This window comes from Cervus elaphus, chromosome 23, assembly GCF_910594005.1.
Source record: "Cervus elaphus chromosome 23, mCerEla1.1, whole genome shotgun sequence".
NCBI lineage: Eukaryota > Metazoa > Chordata > Mammalia > Artiodactyla > Cervidae > Cervus > Cervus elaphus.
This window is the reverse complement of record NC_057837.1, coordinates 25,612,379-25,628,099: the sequence shown is the minus strand read 5'-3', so window position 1 is coordinate 25,628,099 and position 15,721 is coordinate 25,612,379. Positions and strand designations below refer to the sequence as shown.

The window sequence follows — 15,721 nt, the reverse complement described above, 5'->3', positions numbered from 1 at the left end:
GAAATCATCAGCAAACAGAAATATTTGATGCTTATCAGTGGGCTTTCCTGATAGCTCAGCTGGTAAAGAATCTGCCTGCAATGCAGGAGACCCTGGTTCGATTCCTGGGTCGGGAAGATCTGCTGGAGAAGGGTAGGTTACCCACTCACTCCAGTATTCTTGGGCTTCCCTGGTGGCTCAGCTGGTAAAGAATCCATCTGCAATGCGGGAGACCTGGGTTCGATCCGTGGGTTGGGAAGATCCTCTGGAGAAGGGAAAGGCTACCCACTCCAGTATTCTGGCCTGGAGAATTCCATGGACTGTATAGTCCATGGGGTTGCAAAGAGTCGGACACGACTGAGCGACTTTCACTTGGCAATGGATGGGGATGCCTGGTGAACATGGTGGGGAAATAAAATTATTGTTAAGGGTAGAAACTTGGAAATCCCCGGATGTAAGAGACTTAGTGGGAGAAGCCAGGTGAAGAGACCAAGAATGAGTAGAAAAGTAGGAGAGAGCAGATAGGGTGGCCGGTGCCTAAGGAACAGAGTTTTATGGAGGTGAGGGGGCAAAAGGATGGGCTTCCCTCGTGGCTCAGATAGTAAAGAATCTGCTTGCAACGTGGGAGACCCAGATTCGATCCCTGGGTCAGGAAGATCCCCTGGAGAAGGAACTGGCAACCCACTCCAGTGTCCTTGCCTGGAGAATCCCATGGGCAGAGGAACCTGGCAGACTACAGTCCATGGGATCACAAAGAGTTGGCCATGATTAAGCACACACGCATGTTCATGAGGGGGTTAAGATTGAGCAGGAGGGTCACATACTGCAGAAAGAGCAGGTAGCATCAAGATGGCAAAGACAGTTACGAAGCCAGCAGTAGTGAGCGTCTTTTAAACAACTATGCCATCAGTAGAATGGTTAAATACAGTACTATTATTTAATAATAGATACTCTTTAAAAGGGATGAGACCCATAAATGTGACTAATTGGAAAGGTAGATTTTTAAAGTCTAAAAAGCAAATGGTGGAACAGTGAATAACTGTTGGTGTTAAAAGAAGGCCTCTTGAAAGCAAGGTAATTTGGTGAAAGATAAAGGTAGGCAGTGTGAAGGTTCACCGAGGTTGGAAATAATCAAGATATTGTGGAGATACTTCCTGTACTCGTGTCATTTTCTCCTGTAGAGCTTGGGATGATTAGATTCACATCAAGTTGTCTATGAGCAACTTGATTCAGAGTGAATTCAAGGTGAGCTGATGGCATCAAGGGTCAGGAGGATAAAGAAACTCAGGAGGAACAGTATACTGGGAAAGTAGAGAGCCCTCAAGAAGGAGTTGCAAAAAGCCAAAGGGAAGTTTCAGTATCAGTGGGGTAATAATATTGGGTTGGCCAAAAAGTTTGTTCAGAGCTGGGGCTGCTGTGGCGGATGGGCTGTGGCCAAGGTGGAGAGGAGGTGAAGTCGTTTGAGCTAAGGTGGGTGAAGTTGCCTCAAGATGGGGTAGCTAGAATGATCATCGGGGTGTGTATTGGAGTATCCAGAAATGAGGTAGTGAAGAGAACTCTGAGTTAGTAGAAACTTGGTGATGAAGATGGCAAGGGGCCTAGATAACTTAAGCCTAAAATGAGTATAGTTTGTGCAAGAGAAGGGAAAATGAAGAGATGGAAACTGCTCTTGGCTGCATATGGCTTTCAGTTGAATTGGGGAAATGGGACATTAGTAGATGATTAACAGTACATGATTAACAGTACATGGGATGGCCAAGTCAGAGATGTGGCCCTGGGTTCAGAGACTCTGTTTAGGATAGCTGGTCACCAGTGTCCCCCCACTACCCCTCACCCCAATCCTCCGCTGGTGTATCTTTGTGACTTCTCAGGGAGAGAAAAGATCTTTATCTGTCTACCCTTTGGGCATCAGGTTTATAGATATGTTTTACTTTTACAGAACCATTATCAGAAGAACCATAGTTAGTACCTACACATGTGAATTTGGTAGGAAAATAAGGAGAAGAGGAAAATCTAAAATAATTGTGCTTCTGTTGTCTCCCTCCCTATCTGCCCATGGAAACGTGGTGGGAATCAGAGAAATCCATTGGGATCACAACTTTCCTAGGGGTGATGAGTTTCACCTTCCGGGTGTAGAACCTTCCATGGAAGGAAGGCATGCAGGACACAAGGTGTTATTTGGCCTGTGCAGTTCCCCCTTCATTCTCCTGGTGGCAGATCTCCGGGGCCCTTCTTTTCGGACTCTGTTTGGACTCAAGTTTCTCAACATGTGGTTCTGAGGCGTTCGTCACACTGCACCTCCCTCCCTGGTTCTGGGCCTGTACTTGTGACCCCAGCTGGGCCAACTCCTGTTCTTGTCTGGGGTTCCCAGAAGCAGAGACTCCCTTCCTCTCCTGCGGTGGATGGGTCGATGTGAACCTGAAATTGGCAGCCGCCATGGTCATGCCTGAAGGAGAGAGTGGGGCCCACGGTCTGGGGCTTAGCAGCAGAGAGGAGCCGAGATTAGCCTTTTGTATGTGTTTCCAAACTGTTTTTATCCCCAGGGCAGCCAACTTGAAAAATAAAGCAGGAAATATTCTAAGCAAAAAATTAAGATTTAATGATTTAGAAAGAAGGTCTTCAGTATATCTTCAAATGGGGAACAGAGGGTCCAAGGGAGTTCTGAGGTTTGGATGTGATGTAAAGTGGCTTGGTGAATGTGTTTGTCACTTCCCCAGCTTGGCCGTATTTTGCGTCTTTGAACAGAGAAAGCATTGTTCTGAAAAAACTTAGAGCGTATTATCTGTGATACTGAAACTATTTAAAGACTTCTTGTTTTGATTTTTCAAAAAGCAGATGAATAACATAATTATCTGCAGTTCCCAACAGCCTCCATTCCCTCAGGTCTGGGACACATTTACAGTGCAATTTTGCATGCACTATTAAGGATAAACCAGTGGTTCCCTCATCTCTAATTGTCTTTTATCACAACAGTGAAAATGAACTATTTCAGACTCATTTGGAAATAGACTGGTTTGGCTTATAGAATAGTGTTTAGAGAAACACGTTTCTTCTACTTTTAAATTTACAGCTCTAACTCGGGCCATAAGACTTTAGCAAATAGGTTTGAGGCACTTCTTTAAATTAATTCAAATGTAATTTTTAAGTAAACTATTGATGTTTCAGTATGTCTTACTGGTTAGCATTTATTGCAGGGTACTGTAGACCAGATTGGAGAAGGCAATGGCAACCCACTCCAGTACTCTTGCCTGGAAAATCCCATGGACGGAGGAGCCTGGTAGGCTGCAGTCCATGGGGTCGCGAAGAGTCGGACATGACTGAGCGACTTCACTTTCACTTTTCACTTTCATGCACTGGAGAAGGAAATGGCAACCCACTCCAGTGTTCTTGCCTGGAGAATCCCAGGGACGGGGGAGCCTGGTGGGCTGCCGTCTATGGGGTCGCACAGAGTCAGACACGACTGAAGCGACTTAGCAGCAGCAGTAGACCAGATACTGATGTAAGAGTTTTATATCCATTATCTATCTTATTTAATCCTCAAGTTAGCCATATGAGGTAGGCATTGACTGTTTTATAGAAGAAAACCCTGACCCAGAGAGTTTAACGGCTGAGGTCCCACAGCTAGTAAACGCACCCCGAGGTGTGTTAGGTTGCTAATCCATGCTCTTTGCTGTTACTCCATGCTGCCTTTGAGCTACAGATTTCCAGTACAGTTTTTGTCTGTAGGTTTGTTTGTTGTTTTTTATTTGGCTGTACTGCGTCTTAGTTGCAGTATGTGGGATCTAGTCCCCTAACTAGGGATCGAACGTGGGCCCCCTGCCTTGGGAGTCTTAACCATCGGACCTCTAGGGAAGTCTCTATAGGTTTGTTTTATTTGTCATTTTATCAATCTTTTCTTTTTGGGAGGCATAATTTATTTATCATATATTTATATATCATTTATCATAAATGGAAATAGAAATGTACTAGGAATCTAAGTATATTATCTGTTCTTTTTATTCTCAAAACAACCCTGTCTTTGGGTTTTTATTGTGCTCTATTTAAGGGAGGGGGAAATGAGTCTCAGATAGAGTTTTCCTCATGTCCATGGTTAAGTATCAGAGCTGAGCCCGAGAACATGGACTAGAGAGTGGTCTCAGATTCAGCTGGGCAGGGGCTACCGCAGGATTTCACGGTGGGAGGACTAACCCCCGGTTCCTGCGGCCAGCACTGCACGGGCTCCAGGAGGGGGTGTGTGTGTTCTGGCGGGGGAGCCAGAAGGTGCTGTGTCCCGGGGCGATCTCCCTGAGGCCGGGTGCTGCTCCGGCGCCTCGTCTGGTCTTTATCATGGCCTGCCAGTGAGTCTTCTGGAAGCCCCTCGTGTTCCCTGGTGCTTCCAGGCACTGACCCGCAGTGTTGATAGTGAACAGCCGGCCCTAGGCGGTCTCGGGGTGGAAACCAGCGTTACTCTGTAAACAGATTCAATTGTGCCCCTAGCCGATTTGCTGGTCAAGGCAGAGCCGATGTGACGCTCCGCAAATACGCAGATGACACATTGTTTGACCGCCCGTCTGCCCTTGGTCAGGTAGGAATTTCCAGAGCCGTCAACAGTGGTGTCCTTTATCATGAGAAGATGAACGGAGGGTTGCGTAGCACGTGGGTGGAGACTGTGTCATTCAGCGTTTTTGAGCCCCTGCGATATTCCGGGGCAGTGTTCTGAGCGCTGGAATTTCAACAATGCGTGAGACAGACAAAGTCTCTACCAGAAGGAGCTAACGTTCCGGTGCGAGGAGACAAAACACGTAAGCACACGTACACGTCACACCCAGTGGAAATGCACGCTGTGAAGGACAGTGAGCCTGGGTAAGAGGTACAAAGATGCGTGGCACGGAACGGGTGCTTTTTCACATAGGTGTCCGGAAGGCCTCGCTGTGGAGGTGATGTTTGGGTGGAGCCTTGAAGGAAGTGAAGGGTAAGCCATGTGGGCTTCCAGGGGAAGAGCGTTGTAGGCAAAAGAAAAGCAAGTGTAAAGCTCTTGGGGCAGAAGATGCTTGGGACATTCAAGCATCAGGGTGGAGAATGGTGGCTGAAGCAGGTAGACAGCCCCAGGGATGAGTCAGAGGCCCTGAACCCTGCTGCCGCAGGCCATGGTGACAGCTCCAGTTGTACTCTTAGTGAAATGGGAAGCCCTTGAAAAAAAACCGAGCAGAAGCCTGCAGTGATGTCCATGAGGTACATTTTTCAAAGGAGGACTCCGGCTGCCACGTGGGGGTGGAGGATGGGCGGGATGCTGGCACAGTGGAAGCAGGGAGGCAAAGTTGGTAGCCATGGCAATGGTCCTAGAAGAAATGGTGGTGGCAGGGACTGGAAGCGGGGCAGTGGAGATGCTGAGAGGTGTGTGTGCATGCTCAGTCACTTCAGTCATGTCTGACTTTGCGACCCCATGGACTGTAGGCCTCCAGGCTCCTCTGTCCATGGAATTCTCCAGGCAGGAATACTGGAGTGAGTTGCCATGCCCTCCTCCAAGGATCTTCCTGACCCAGGGATCCAACCCATCTTTTATGTCTCCTGCATTGGCAGATGGCTTCTTTACCTCTAGTGCCACCTGGGAAGTCTGCTGAGAGGTGGTCCTGGTTAAATTCTGGAGGAGCTGATGATAGGATTCACTGCTGGGTTGCAAGGGGGGGATGATAGAAAGGGGTCAGTTACAACTCTGCAGGTGTGACCTCAGCAGCTGAGAAGAGTTGCCCTTTACTGAGAGGGAAGGGATTCGTCTGCGGTGGATTTGGTCTGGTCAGTGTTCCAGAGCCTGGAACCGGGATGGGAGTCGGTGGAGTCTGGACCCTAAGTGGCCCTTCCAGAACCTGGGCAGAAGAGAATTGGTTTTGAGTTCCGGGTGAGGAGGCAGGGGAAAAGCAGGGGGATATCCCAGTGTTCGATGAAGTAGAGATAGGTTTTAATAGAAAACAGATGAGATGAGGGAGCCAGAGGCAGGAAGAGACCAAAGTCTTCTCAAGGAGCAGAGAGCTCTAAGGGATACAAGTTTGGGCGGCAAGATCACACAGAGGTGGGAACAGTCGGCAAGTACTGGGGCCTGTCCTGAATTTCTGCGGATGATGTGGAGTTTGGGGTATGGGGGGCAGTGTGTTAGACAGGGAGAGGGTGCAGGTGAGAGACAACAAATGAACAGAACACAGAGCTGGGGAGGATCCCGATTTGACTGCAGAACAATCTGAGGACAGCAGGAGATGGTATGGGCAATTGGGCTGGGAAATTAGGATAGGTCTGCCTTAGGAGAGACCTTGAGTATGCAGAAGTCTGATGGAGGTGTGTGGGAGTAACCAGAAAACTCGAGACTGCAGTTCAGCTATGGTTTGGCTTGAGTGCCTTTCTGGATGATCTGAAAGTAAAGGGAACATGGTCTTCACTGTTTTCTCTCCCACCTCTTTACTGTCTTAACCATCAGACTTGCACATCCAGTCCTAAGCAAGAGGGAGGCTTGCTAGCAGTCTGTCCACTATCTGAATACACCAGTTTTCTGGAGCAGTCGGTTTCCCACAGGACTGACTTGTGTTCCCACCACAGCACATCCTTTTGAGGTCTTTACTAAAATGACCCAACCACTCAGAAGTTTGGGTGCACAATAATACCAGGAAAGGTGTACTTTTAGTAGGTAACCTTTCCAAGGCAGGTGAGGTGGTTACAATGTATAATATATATACACACTGTATATATACAATGTAATAGTATATATAATAATATGTTATAATAATGTGGAGTGATACTGTCTGTATCAGTAGCCAGACCTCAGAGAGAGTGTGGGTTCAGTTCCAGATCACCAAATTAAAGCGAATATCTCAATAATGCAAGTCACAAATTATTACTATTTTGGTTTTCCAGTACATACAAAAGTTAGGTTTACCCTATGCTGTGGTCAGTTAAGTGTACAATACCATTATGTCTAAAAAAAAAAATGTACGTACCTTAATTTAAAATGCTTTATTGCCAAAAGTGCTAAGCATCCTCTGACTGCAAGGTTGCCATGAACCTTCAGTTTGTAAAAAAACAAAAAATACTATCTGCAAAGCCCAATAAAATGAGGTATGCCTGTAATTACAAAAATAACTTCTATTCATGATAATATTTATAATGTAAATATACATTGTATCTTTACCTTTGTGCATTCTTACAAACAGTGCTGTCAGGTTAGCTGTAGGTTGGGATTTTATCTTATGATGCCAGAAGTCAGGAATGGAGTTCCCAGTTCACTTCAGTAGGTCCTTCATCAGGAAACAAATTACCTTGTTCCACCTGGCTTCTCATAGGTTGACGGAATACAGTTTAATGCCGTGTGGATCGTCAGACCTAGTCTCTTGTTTTCAATGGTATTTGTTTTTACAAAGCATGCTCTTGTTTATTTATGTTTTTAAAAATAAATTTCCAATGAAAAATACTGTAACCAAAATCAATTGGTTTGCAGATTATGGATGACTGGCCAGGGTATGATTTGAGCTTATTCACGTACCCACAGCACTACTACGGAGACCTGGACTACGTGCTCCTCCCTCATGGCATCATTGTGGACAGGTGAGCGCTCTTTGCTGAATCCATTTTGTCTAGTCCTCTCTTGTGTGAATCAGACAATATGCTCAGGGACCCTATTCCAGAGTCTCTTCTATACAGTGGTGGATAGAATGTTTATAGGACAGATAAATTGGAGTAAAATAAATCTGTGATTTCCTTGGATATTTGTTCAGGGAAAACAGTAAGAAGGCTGTACATACAAAAGATAGTAGTGACTATAGATAGTAAATTAGTAAAGCCTCAAAATAACAATGTCCTATACAGACTGATAAAAATGAGGGCCGGGAAAGCATTTGTCTCACGTTTTTCACAGACTCTTACCGGGGAGAGTTAAGAGGTGACCTTTATCTTCATTTACCTTCACAGGCCACACCCCTGAAGCCCTGGCCTTTCCTGCAATTTGCATTTATCTCGAATAAGTCCTGTCTCACAGGTTGGCCAGTCTGTGGACAATGATGTTTTCAGTGGTAATGTTTTGGAAATAAGAATATGTGCAGCTTAAAAATAGTAGCATGGAGCTGTTTCTCCACTACTGTTTCTGGTTCTTTTGAACCCCTTGACACAGATGTCCTCTGGCTCCTTCCCAGCCACTTGACTCTCGTCTTCTAAGCCCCTAAGTCACCCCTGTGTGTTTCTTAGTTTTCAGAGAAAAGAAAGTAACAGAAAGTTAGTCACTCAGTTGTGTCTGACTCTTTGTGACCCTATGGACTGTAGCAGCCTGCCAGGCTCCTCTGTCCATGGAATTCTCCAGGTGAGAATGCTGGAATGGGCAAGTGCCTCTTCCAGTTCAGCCTACCACAGGTGTCAGCACTTAAAGGTCTTAGCCCTTCAACAAAGCTGCCTTAATGCCCCGACCCTTGCCTTTCCATGGGCTTTTGATTTCTAGCACAAGATCAAGTACTTAAGCCTTCACATTTATATGAAAAGCAAGCTTCCTGTATTTCACACTCAGAAATCTGAGTGGGAGAAGCTCTGAGAAACAAGGGCAAGCTGAAACTCAGGGCTCCCACTCCCCCCTTTCCCTTGAGCCTTTGTACTTCTGCCCCTGTTTTCTTAAACTGTGACTTTCTTCTGAGTTAAAATTTAACTTATGAAATAGATCCTCAGCCAAAGGAAAGTTTGAAAAGCACCGGCTGGTCACTATTCCCAAGATGTTATCTTTCCATCAGTGCCTGTCTGTAAGCAAAAGGAAATGTCATTCTTTCACTGAAATTCTAAGATTTCCCATTGGTTAAGGTCTGCATATTGCGTGTTCTCTCAAACTATAAAATATTATTAAAATAAGATCTAGTTTACGATTTCTCACGGCCTCAGGTGGCCTTCCATGGAATACAAGTCTTGATCCTTAAAGGGAAAAAAGGTTCTGAGAAGAAATAAATGTGAAAAATTTTGCATCTCCCAACTTGTCAAACCTCCCAGTTGGCAATTCATATTAAAGATGCAGATTCCTAAATCATTTCATTAGAGAACACCCGATACTTGCTACCTTTCTATTTCACTAGATTGGGAGGTGGATTTCTAAGCCCATTGATACTCACTGTATGGCACCAAGGAAAACAGTTGCTCAATAAATTTTTCCTTTTTCAAATGTAGACAAATATGAATGCAAAACTCCTATTATTGATACGGTAGGGGAAAAGTGGTCTCCGCTATTGAATAGAATATTTATCAATTTCTTTTTGCACATGCTTAGAAAGAAATTTCTCCCAAATTAATTTGATTCAGTGGCTGCATTAACTCAATATTTTGTTTAGTCCAGCCTCAGCCATTATGATGAATGCATTACACATAAAATATGGTGGAAGGTTAGAAAACAGTAAAAATACCTAATTTTGAAAAAGGGGTAAATTTTATAAAATATATTCAGCTTCCTAAGAATCAGTCTACTGGATTTCTCCTACCCCCCAAAAAAGAAAAAGAATACAGATTCTTGTAAAGGAAAGGGGTGGGGTGGGGAAGAAATGTGCTTGACTTTGGTAGTTAAACCAACTTCTCTTGTGCAGTGGGCGTCTTTGTACTCTATTCACCTCTTAATAGCTCTCAGAAGTACTTTGTCTTCACATGAGTTTGGGAACCCCCTGGTTTAAACAAATTTAGTCTTTTCTTATCTGAAAATTAATTTATGACTTAAGTTAATTGCATCATGATATAGTACAGGATTGAATCCTGGCAAGGTTACCAGTTGCCTCTACAGGAGGCTTTATGTATAGAAATTCTGATTCGGGAGTCTGGGGTTGGGCCTCAAAAATGCCCATCCCCACCTTTAAAATGAATTTATTGAGATATAATTTACATACAACAAAACTCACCCATTGTAGGTAAATGACCCAGTGATTTTTAGTACTAGTCATTTTTTTAGTACTAGTGATTTTAATACTAGTACTAGATTTAGTACTAGATTTTAGTACTAGTGATTTTTATGGCTAGGCAACAATTACCAGCATCGTTTTACAATATTTCTTGTCGATCAAAAGTTTGTTGTCAATCTCTGCTCCTACCCACACCATCAGGCAATCACTAATCTAATTTCTTTCTCTCTAAATTGTGTTTTCTGAGCTTTTAATATAAATTAAATCAATATCTGAGTATTGATTCATCAATTGATGAGCACTTAGATTTCTTGTTTTGGCTACTGCGAATAATGCTTCCAGGAACATTTGCATGTAAGTCTTTGTGTGGACACATCTTTTCATTTTCTTGGATGGGTTTTTGGAGAGGAATTCTGAGTTTTATGGTAAGTGTAAGAAACTGCCAATTATTTTCCAAATGGCTACACCATTTTTCATTCCCACCAGCAACGTTTGAAAGTTCCAGTTTCTCCACATTGCTGCTGCTGTTGTTGTTTTAGACGCTCAGTTGTATCCGACTCTTTAAGACCCCGTGGACTATAGCCCACCAGGCTTCTCTGTCCATGGAATTCTCCAGGCAAGAATACTGGAGTGGGTTGCCATGCCCTTCTCCCTAGTTCCTCCACATACTTGCCAACATTTCATATTGTTTGTCCTTTTTAACTCTAACCATTCTAGGTGTTCCCAGACTCAGTGGTAAAGAATCTGCCTGGCAATGCAGGAGACAGAGGTTTGATCCCTGGATCGAGAAGATCTCCTGGAGAAGGAAATGGCAACCCACTCCAGTGTTCTTGCCTGGGAAATCCCATGGACAGAGGAGCCTGGCAAGCTACAGTCCATGGGGTTGCCAAAGAGTTGGACACGACCTAGTGACTAAGACAACAAAACAAAAACGTGGATATATAAGTGTTTCATTGTGGTTTAAAATTTTCCTAATCATTAGTGTGCTTTCTAGCTGTTCATACATCTTCTTTGGAGAGGTGCCTATTTAAGTTTTTTGCCAATTTTGCAGTTGGGTTGTTTGTCTTCTAAATAAGTTGTTAAGAGTTCTTTATATATTCTGGACACAGCCCTTTATCAGACATATGCTTTGCAAATATTTCCCACTAGTATGTGGCTTGTCTTTTCATCATTGGTATATTTTAAGAAGAACGTTGGGTGAAATATTCTGTAAATGTCAACCAGGTCCAACTGTTGTATGGTACTGTTCCTTTAACTATATCCGTACTGGTTTTCTGCCTTGTTGGATCTGTCATGTACTAAGAGACAGGTATTGAAGTTTCCAACTACATTAGTGGATTCATCCACTTCTAGTTCTTCAGTTTTTTGACACTCTGTTGCTAGGTGCGGACACATGAAGGACTGTTATGTTTTCCTGGAGAACTGACCTCTTTTTATTACAGTAATGTCACTCTTTATTCCTGACAATTTCCTTGCTCTGAAGTCTGCTTTGTCTGAAATTGATGTAGCTTTTCCAGGTTTCTGTTGATTATGTTTGCATGGTGCATCTTTCTCTATCCCTTTAATTTGGCTCTTTTATCTGCATCTTTGTGTTTAAGATGAATTTCTTGTGGACAACATCCCTTAGGGTATTTTCTGATCCACTCTGACAGTCTCTGCCTTTAATTGATGTTTTTAGACCATGTGTGCGTGCTGTGCATGCTGAGTCACTTCAGTTGTGTCCGACTCTTTGTGACCTGTGGACTATAGCCAGCCAGGCTCCTCTGCCCATGGGGATTCTCCAGGCAAGAATACTGGAGTGGGTTGCCATGCCCTCCTCTAGGAGACAGATATCAAACCTGCATCTCTCACATCTCATGCATTGGCAGGCAGGTTCTTTACCACTAGCACCACCTGGGAAGCCCATTTTTAGACCGTTCATGTTTAAAGTCATGATTGATATTCTTGGTTTAGTCTCTACCATATTTGTAACTATTTATTACTCATTACCCTTGTTGTTTGTTTCTTTTTTTGTCTGCCAGTCTGTGAAGACTGTCTTCCCCAGTGGTGCATAGCTGTTGTTGATGTGCAATTTATTTTTCTTGTTTTTCCTTTTAAGTTTTGCTCACTGGGGTTCACACCTGTGTCTGAATAGCCTAGTCTTCAGCCTAATATTGATGAGAGAGTGTTCTCAAGCACCTCCAGATAGTGAGGCTTCCACTCTTTGCTGATGAATGTGGGGGGGGACCTGCCAAAGACATATTTTTAAGACATTCATATTTCCAGGCTTTTTTTCTCCTTTTTTAATTAATTTTTATTGGAGTATAGTTGCTTTGCAATATTGTATTAGTTTCTACTGTAGAATAAAGGAAATCAGCTGTGTGTGTGTGTGTGTGTGTGTGTGTGTGTGTGTCCCTTCTCTTTTGGATTTCCTTCCCATTTAGGTCACACAGAGCCCTGAGTAGAGTTCCCTGAGTTATATAGTAGGTTCTCATTAGTTATCTATTTTATACATAGTATCAATCGTATATGTATGTCCACCCCAATCTCCCAGTTCTTTCCAGCCTTTTCCAGGTCTTCCCTGGATTTTTACTTTCCACAGAGCTTCTTGTGTCTCTTCCTCACAGGCTGGCAGGCTCCACCACCCAGGGATGTTTGGGTGGCTTGGGCCCACACTTGTCTCTGCTGTTCAAATGCATAGCTTCCTTAGCTTCCTGTCAGCTCGGGACATGTGACGAGTTTGTCATGGTCCCCTCTCCCATGAGTGTCACCTCTCGGGACGCCCTGTCAAATCCATGTCTGGTCTGTCAGTTAGCTGTTCAAACAGGACTGCAACTTCAGGATGATGGGGCCCCTGGCCCTCCCTGTTCACATGCTGCCACGCTGGCCACGTTAGCTGACTGTGCTCCTCGCCAGGGGAGCAGTGCCCTCCGCCCCAGTTGAACCGCCTGGTTGAACATGAGAGCTGACGGGGCCGGGAGAATGGGAGCCTTCTCAGACAAGGATGCCGCAGACCTGCTCTGTTTCTGCCTGGTGTTCAGTAGTTTCATGAATAAATGGTCTCAGTTTGGGGCACACCTTTGGTGGGTCTGCAGAGGGCTGAAATGCTTGTTTTTGACAGTTTCATTCAACTTTCTACTTGCTTTTTGTGAAGAGGATGTGTTGACCTCCTTACTCCAGCATGCCAGAAACAAATGTCCCTTTTTATAGAGTATTTGGCATGCTCATGTACATGTTTCACTGATCATATTTTTGAGAAGCTGTGGTTGTCATTTCATGTGTGTATGTGTATATGCACGTATGTGCATGCATGATAAGTCACTGCAGTTGTGTCTGACTCTGTGGGACCCCGTGGACTGTAGCCTACCAGGCTCCTCTGTCCAGGGGATTCTCCAGGCAAAAATACTGGAGTGGGTTGCCATGCCTTCCTCCAAGGGATCTTTCTGACCCAGGGATTGAACCTGCATCTCTTATGTCCCCTGCATTGGCAGGCAGATTCTTTATCACTGTGCCACCTGGGAAGCCCATGTGCATGTATATACACCCATATAAAAGCATATAAAAATATATTGTATAAAGTATATATTATATATAGAACATATGTGATATAATATTTTATTTTTTCATATCATTCAGTTCATCTGTTTTATTTCTTTAAGACCTGGCTGCTTCGGGTCTTAGTTGCAGCACACAGAATCTTTAGTTGCTGCATGCAAACTTAGTTCTGCAAGTGGGATCTAGTTCCCTGGCCAGGGATCGAACCTGGGCCCCCTACAAAAGAGTGTGGAGACTTAGGCAGTGGACCACCAAGGGAGTCCCAGTTCATTTGTTTTAAATCTAATTCAGTTTGAAGTGGCAGAGGGAATTTTTTTTAAAAGTATACACCTTAGAACATGCCTCCATTCAATATTTTAGTGTTGTATGCATATATGGACAGTGGATTTACAGATCTGAAACAATGAGAGAAAATATAATGACACTTCCAAATTAGGTGTTGGGTGCCAGCCCAAGGTTGCAGAACTTCAGGAGACACCATTCAGACTGTGATCCGTGGAAATGGTGTCCACTGAGATTGTCTGGGGCACCTTTCACATAGGTAACATGCTATCTTCAGTAAATAAAAGACAAATCTTATTCTTTTGATAGTTACCACAGGCTTGACTTTTCCTCTAGTCTCGTCCAACGTGGTCAGGTGGGTGAGTCATTCTCCATTTCCTCTTTCTTTGCTTTAAAGTGAGTGTAATATCACCACATACCATCATAGCCTTGTTAAAGCTAACAGCCAGGCTCTGTAGTGATCAAATGATTGCCTTCATGATCTTTGACATCATGTTTTACACTGTAATCACTTTTTTTGTGACACAGAGGAGAAAAAATGTACCACCGATGATATGGTTATCAGAAATATGTTTTGAACACTCTCTCTTTGTCCAGCGTTAACAGAGCTTCTTTATCTGGAGGCTTTGGTCTCCCAAGACCTTTTCCACTTTTCTCCTGCATAATCAAATATGTAGAGTACATCATGCAGTTTTTTTTTGAAAGAAACAAAAATGCTCAGAAATGGTTATACTTTAATATGTCTTTTAATCCCTTGTTTCAGAATTGAACGGCTGGCTAAGGATATTATGAAAGACATAGGATACTGTGACATTATGGTCCTGTGTGTACTCAAAGGAGGCTACAAGTTCTGTGCAGATCTGGTAGAACACCTAAAGAACATCAGTCGAAATTCTGATAGATGTGTCTCTATGAAGGTTGATTTCATCCGACTAAAAAGTTACAGGGTGAGTTATGATTTACTCCATTTTGATTATATGATGTTTAGATTGAACAGTGTTATAAAAGCAAAAAACTAATAATGTTATGAAAATGAAGGATGTATTTTAATTTTAATTTGCAAGATACTACAACCTGTCATTCAAATAATGTTCTTGGTGGGGCAGGGAGACCCTCCTATCTATTGCTCATATAGTGAAAGAAGCTTCAGGAATGATTCATGCTTTCTTTTATGGCTATAAAGTTGAGTGGTTATTTCCTGGCACCTAGTCTCATGAATGACTGTGTGGAGAAAGAGTGTTAAGGAAGTCCAGTGAATACAGATGTATTTCTGCTCTGGATATCACTCTTGGCCCCGGAGATCTGTGTGAGGGTGTCCCGCCAGCGTTAGTACTTGGGTGTCTGCAGTCAGGGCCCAGATATGAAGCACTAAAACCTGTAGGGATAATGAGTTACCAAGAGCAGTGAGACAGAAGACCAGAGAATCTCCAACAGAAGGCTCTTCTACCAGTGTGTGCTGGGTTTTCATGGCCACTCAGTTGTGTCTGACTCTTGGCGACCCGATGGACTATAGCCCGCCAGGCTCCTCTGTCCTTGGGATTTCCCAGGCAAGAATACTGGAGTGGGTTGCCAATTCCCTTCTCCAGGGGATCTTCCCTACCCAAGGATCGAACCTGGGTCTCCTGCATTGCAGGCAGATTCTTTACCATCTGAGCCACCAGGGAAGCCCAAATCACTAGCTTTGAATTGTGTTTTCATTGCTTTGGGACAAAATAACCACAAACTTAGTGGCTTAAACCACTTAAACATAAAACACATGTTTATCATCCTACAGTTTCTCTAGGTCAGAACTTCTCTGCTCAGAATCTTTCCAGACCGAAAGCAAGGTGTTAGTTGGGACTTTGATCACTTCTAGGATTTGGGGTCCTTCTCCAACATCACTGGTCATTAGCAGATTTCAACCCCTGGTTCCCTGCCGACTCTAGACTGGATTCACTTTCAGCTCTGAGAGGCTGCCCTGGGGTCCCTGCCTCGTGGATAACAGGCTGTTCATTGCAGGGTAGGAGAACTGCTCCCTCCAGTGGGGCCCTGCTCCTTTCTTTTAAGGACTCCAC

General features: G+C 43.9%; 1 protein-coding gene and 1 long non-coding RNA gene across 9 annotated transcripts in view; one reads left to right on the top strand and one right to left on the bottom strand.

The window, feature by feature from the left end:
* PRTFDC1 (phosphoribosyl transferase domain containing 1) overlaps positions 1-15,721 on the top strand; it is a 136,278-nt gene that overhangs the window by 4,770 nt on the left and 115,787 nt on the right. For all 7 annotated transcript variants that reach the window (XR_006336942.1, XM_043883329.1, XM_043883331.1 and 4 more), the window contains exons 2-3: positions 7,439-7,545; positions 14,431-14,614. Coding sequence is in view for 6 of the 7 variants with exons in the window: in XM_043883329.1 (XP_043739264.1) it covers positions 7,439-7,545; positions 14,431-14,614 (291 nt within the window). In the remaining variant the exon portion in view is untranslated. The remainder of the gene's footprint in view (positions 1-7,438; positions 7,546-14,430; positions 14,615-15,721) is intronic.
* The window catches only part of LOC122681344, a 110,094-nt gene that overhangs the window by 56,642 nt on the left and 37,731 nt on the right, over positions 1-15,721 (bottom strand). The window lies entirely within an intron of this gene.